The sequence below is a fragment of the Poecilia reticulata genome, linkage group LG5 (assembly GCF_000633615.1).
Source record: "Poecilia reticulata strain Guanapo linkage group LG5, Guppy_female_1.0+MT, whole genome shotgun sequence".
NCBI classification, from domain to species: domain Eukaryota; kingdom Metazoa; phylum Chordata; class Actinopteri; order Cyprinodontiformes; family Poeciliidae; genus Poecilia; species Poecilia reticulata.
In genome coordinates this window covers 29,969,892-29,975,588 of record NC_024335.1, presented here as the reverse complement: position 1 = coordinate 29,975,588, position 5,697 = coordinate 29,969,892, and the positions used below count along the sequence as shown (strand labels likewise).

At 37.2% G+C, this 5,697-nt stretch overlaps 1 protein-coding gene across 1 annotated transcript; it reads right to left on the bottom strand.

Moving 5' to 3' along the window:
• Positions 1–1,550: 1,550 nt before the first annotated feature.
• On the bottom strand, positions 1,551–3,443 carry tp53rk (TP53 regulating kinase). Its single transcript, XM_008410417.1, has 2 exons — positions 3,199–3,443; positions 1,551–2,166 (listed from the first exon to the last, which is right to left on the bottom strand). Exons 1-2 carry the CDS (start codon positions 3,401–3,403, stop codon positions 1,679–1,681), a joined length of 693 nt encoding a protein of 230 aa, XP_008408639.1. The 5' UTR covers positions 3,404–3,443; the 3' UTR covers positions 1,551–1,678.
• Between the last annotated feature and the right edge of the window lie 2,254 nt (positions 3,444–5,697).

Here is a 5,697-nt window from a genome sequence, read left to right as displayed (position 1 = left end):
TCTAGGCACAGCCAAGATACTGCGCAGAACCCTCAAGCTCCCAGGCCTCTGGTAGAGGACCCGAGCTCAGCGGATGAAACAGACCACCCGCGGAGGGTGAGAAGGGAATTTATATATATATATATATATAGCTTGTGTTTTTGACCTTAAAATAAGAAGTTAGCTGGTCTTAGGAAGACAAAACCAGAAATATGACATGTATTTTTGAACAGCTTAACATGCACATAAGAGGGAATAGAGTCTAACAAGGGAATAATAACCCAGAGGTCAACACAAGAGCCTAGTGGCTTGGAGCCTAGGTCAGTCATTCGTCCAGCGGCCCGTCGTGTTTTTGAGTTAAAAAATGTTTAAGGTGAACAGGAATTTTGAAAATATCGCTTGATAATTATGTATTATTGAAAGATTGGTAGATTAATACTTGAGCACCAACTATAAAGCCTTAAAAATGCAAACATTTTAAAAAGACTTTCAAAAATAAGCAATGCTTACCCTGGTGGGGGTACAAGTAAAGCCTGGTGGCCCACCAGGCTTATAATACACTGGGGGAAACCCTGGTATGGTCAAGATTTTTCTGATTAGTTTTCGTTTTTTTATATGTATATGTAATCTAGAAACATTTTCAAATGAATGTATGTGGCCTACACACTTTTAAGAATGTGATCTAACAAAACACTAATTAGACTCATTTTGATTAAATCGTGGAATATTACATCTAATTTAAAATGCTCTAACAATTAGACTACGTTGATTAAATCGTGAGTGCAAACAAATTAAATTGAGACCTACTAAAAACATTGATGCTCAATCTAATATTTCCACTAAACAGACTGGAATGTTCAGTCAGCTGCTGTATTTTTAGTTTTGTGAGACGAGAAAACCATTTGTGTAGATGATAAGGAAAATATATTTTCATTAACAGCTTTTTATTTTTGCAGGGTTTATCATTTAAATGACTCATTTATGTACTCAATGCCCATGTGAACAGTCATGGGGTCTTATGGAGAAACCCTCACAGGAGTGATATTTATCATTTGTATGATTATTATTGCTAATAATAGAAATGATTTTTGTCAACTGTGAATGATAATTTGATAATTGTTTATTAACCTAAAACACAAGAATATTGCGTCATTACATTTTTTTTATATATTCCAATGTTTATCTAGTGATTTTTGATCATTTTTTTCCTTTTCAGTGATTTGACTGTCAAGTTATTTCACTTGAAACAGTCAAAATATCCTATATACCTGTAGATGTGATAAAGTTTAACTACTAATGAATGCCAAGGAAACTATTAGTAAGTAAAGTTTATTTTATTTGCATTCTGCAAACCAGGAATTTTAAGACTCCTGCTTGTTGAACACCCAGACTTTATTCCATGTTAATCCAATTTATGCTCTTTGAGGACGAGTCTGTAATTGGATCAAAAGGTGTGGAAACTTTTTATCCACGGTCTTAACACACAGGCCCCATCAATTTCTATGGAACAATAAACAGAGGGAACCTAAACTTGCAATGTAATATTCAGTACCAATGAAAAGAAGCATTAATAACTTGCAACATTTTATTGACAAGTCTGTTTATTTCATTTATAGCACAACATACAGAATAATAGCTTCTCCCTGTCCAATCACTGACCACTTGTCTCAAACTCAAAGTAAGTGTTCGTCCTTCATGATCACCCCACCATGGACCTCTTCCTCCCTCTCAACCGTACCTCGTCAAGCTTTTTGATGACTGCCGCGGACATCTTGGAGGTGGCAGCGTAGCTCTTTAGCAGCTTCTCAAACAAAACGTCTGTGTTGGGGTGAGTACTGAGAAAAGCCTTCTCCAGGACAAACAGATCCACACCCTTGTCCTCGGGCAAAGCCGAAATGTAACTCAGGCCGAAGTCGATGAAGACGAGGTCCGGTTCTGTGGCCTGTGGCCCGCGCCTCAGCAGCATGTTGGAGGTGGTCAGGTCGCCATGGATGACGTTCTCATCGTGCATTTTGGCTAAGATCTGACCGACTCTCTCAGCTAACTCGTGCAGGCCTCGGTCCACGCAGGAGTCGCACCGCTGAACGGAGTTGATGTGGTCACGCAGAGTTGAGGAGCCAACGATTTCCTCCAAGAAGATGCAGTGATACTTGTAGTCCACGAAGTAGACAGCTGGAGCCGGAATACCTGATGAGGAAAATAAAACATGGTCAAGTAAATGTACATCAGTCTGTAAAAAGTAAAAAAACAAACCAATATCAGTTTCTAAACAAAATTCTTATTTTGATAGCTTTTTTTTTTTTTTGTAAAACTATTTAAAAAATATAAATATAAATTCAATCTGAGTATTATGCGAATATAGAACTCAAAATATTGGACAAAAGTTTGAGTTCATTGTAAGCAAACTAAAGTTTACAGTGAATTTTCTTAAGAAAAGTTCATTTGTGAAAGAGGTTTATGTGTTGCCATATTTCTAAGTTTAATAAGGTGAGAGAAGAAATTCAATTGTTTGTTTTTTTAATTGAGCATATAAAACATTTAGCCCTTCACGTTATGAAAAGACAGTCGGACATGTTGATACAATAGAAAACTCAGGTTCATAGGAGAATGGCCGCTTATCAATTAATCGTTTGTCAATTGATAAGATCAATCAACTTTAGATGAACTCAATCTATACTTGGATGTTTACTTGGAAGTTATTGTTCTTTTGTTGTTTGTCTATTTGTTTCGACTAACTGTTATGCTCTTTATTGATTTGGGCAGAGACAAAGTACAACATTTCATGAACCTTTTAAAAGAAGAGATGCATGAAACCAGGCTAAAGGGGAAACACTCATTTCCTCCTGGAGTTCCCGAACAGGCTGATGTAATAAAATATGATTTAACAGATCATGGTTTAAAAGCCAGTGCATACAAAAAAATGTGTGTAATCAATTACGTACATATTTAAGCCATTCAGTTCTCACTAAAATCAAGCACAGCAAACTACAGACCAACAGGCAATTCATAAAAAAAATGTATTTGCCTTCATCTACAATACGTGCAAATCTGCTTATTTAAGAGACATTTGCCAAATGGCTAGAACTACTGCGTTACGGGGGGACTAAACACATGATATGAAAACATTGCAGCATGCTTTTTATTATTATTAATTATTATTATTATTATTTTATTAACAAACACTGGGTTAATGTCTGTCGAACTTCACCTAGAGCCCACCTGCTTTTCTGCAGCGCAGGATGGAGCGGACCTCATGAGCTGTTCTGCGAGAGTTCAGCTTGTCGTGCAGCTCTGGATGTCGGTAGAGTTTAGGAAACCTTTCTTTGATTATTGTCGGCTTTCCTAAGAACTCTGCCCGATACAAGCGAGCTTCTGCTCCTTGTTTGATCAACTCCGCCGTAGAGAGAAACTGTGGGACCGCCATGTCGCTCCTCTGAGTTCACTCAACAGAGAATGTTTTTGCCTTTTTCTTCTTCTGTTTTTATGGCGGTTGGCAAGCAACGTTTCGATGTGTATTGTCGCCACCCACTGGAATGGAGTGGTATGAAGGACCAAAACTAATACTAAAAGCCGAAATATATATAAGTATTTTGTTTTACTTTTTCCTTACTTTTCATCAAGAAATGTATATATATATATTTGTTTCGCCTTGTATGTTACTTGGATGTTACTTTTGTCTTATTTCAAGTGTACTAAAATATTTGCACTAAAACTTAGGTCAAAAATGCTTGGTAAGATTTTGTGTTTTTGCAGTGTTCCATCTTTTTTGTGTTAATCTGTAATATTATAACCTATTTTCAGGGGGAAAAAAACTTTTTCTATCCCATTTACCTGAGATTATAGTTGACCGCAGCCATCGGGGTTTCCACGGTGACGGTCTGGGTCTCTACGGATGGCGAACTCTTCCTACTCGGCATGACTGCTGTAGATTTCCCAGGTTTGAAGATAAGCTTCTGCTACAATAGTGAGAACAACAGAACTAACCATGACTTAAATTTCTCCACAGCTTTATTCCTAACCTGTTTGCTGCTCCAATTGCTTGCTTAGAGGCGTGGACCGAAATCTGAAACTACTGGATCTGATTCTACTCAATCGCTAGCGTTTGTAACGCGTCAGCTCGAAGAAGCTTACTGGAATTTGCGGTAGGGTCGCATCTTTTTCAGGAATAAAAATGTCTGAAACGTTCCTATTGCTCCAACTTTAATTGCTCAATATTTGGCCAACACAGACTGAATGGCTTCATTTACTTCTTCCGTTGCAATGGCCAAACTACAACCCTCTGTGGGGAGATTGTGATTTCAAAACTGGAGAAATCGAGCTCAATGGGAGAAGTCCCAGACGGCGCACTGAAGAGAGATGAGAAATGAGCAGAATTACATATTGCCAGGTTCTCTCATTACTAATGTGTTTCATACTTTTCTGATTTATAGTTATAAAACCAACTTTAGCCCTTGAAGACCTGAACACAGAAGAAAAAAAGTGGAACACTTTAGAAGGTTTCATACAAACACCTTGGAAATGAAAATAGGATGTTTTCAGATTTTATTTTATTTATTTTGTAATGATGTTGTAAAATTAAATATAATATGACAAATGACTCATTTCCCTTTGACTTGTGCCCTACTTGGTTTTTGGTCTGTCACATAAAATACAAATAAAATACATTAAAATGTAACTTTGGAACATGATAAATGTAGGGCGGGGGATTTAGAAGGTTTTGAAAAATATGAATAGGTTGCGTATCTTTGCATGCTGCCCAGATGTTTCAGATGCTCTGAAACATATGTTGTAGATCACTGTGGGACCTACAACATGGCAGACACACAGCTCCACAATAAATTATCAGTATTTATTGATCAATTTTCAATTAGATAAAATCCTTCAAAATGTAGGAATATATGTTTATTGCTTGTTTTCTACACAATTGTTTTGCCTATGTCTTCTGTTATATCTGAGTCGCGACACTAAACTGAATCCTGATGTTGTCAAAGTCACAGTAAAGTTGCTTCAACTCATATTTTTGGCTTTTGTCATGTAAAATGAGAAATTTAGACCTCTGCTATTAAGTGTGCCCAACTAAAAAAGAATCCTAATTTTATATAAACATGTTCTACGTGGTTGCCACTCCACCTTGTATTAACTATAAGATATGCAACTGCGTATGCGCACATTCATGTTGGAGTGTGATGAAGAAGCTGTGATAAAGACAAGAAGAAACTGTTCAAAGAGTCTGGAGAAGCTTTTTTTTTGGTTCCCCACATTGACTGGTGTCTTACCAAAGAAGGTAAAAACAGAAACAAATTAGATCCCAAATTCCACAGAGCAACTCATTTGTTCTACATTTTAGATGGACCGAAGAACAGAAGTACTAAGAATATGTTGTTTTATTCTGTAATTTCAGAAGCACGGTTTGTTTAATTGGAAAAAATGGCTGACAGTGGTTGTTATCCATGTATGCCTGATGATTTGGGTAGACTGCTGATGGACGAAACTTCTCTGGACACAACCAGTGACGAATTGGAGAAAGAAAACCAAGAACTCCAGCAGATGGTGGAAAATCAACGAAGGAAGATCGAGTGCTAGAAAAACTGGCAGGAGTTCCAGGCAACAGGACTTGGAAGCAAAATATGACATGCTTGAAAGTGAGAATTATGCACTTCATGCTCACATCATGTCTCTTTGTGCAGAGCAAGAAAACATAGAGCTTGAACACGAGGA

Bases quoted from the DNA above. Each gene is read 5' to 3' on its own strand.
- tp53rk (XM_008410417.1), bottom strand. From the start codon at position 3,403: ATGGCGGTCCCACAGTTTCTCTCTACGGCGGAGTTGATCAAACAAGGA. The intron at 2,167-3,198 runs GTGGGCTCTAGG...TTTCCTCATCAG, and splicing joins CCTGCGCTGCAGAAAAGCAG to GTATTCCGGCTCCAGCTGTC.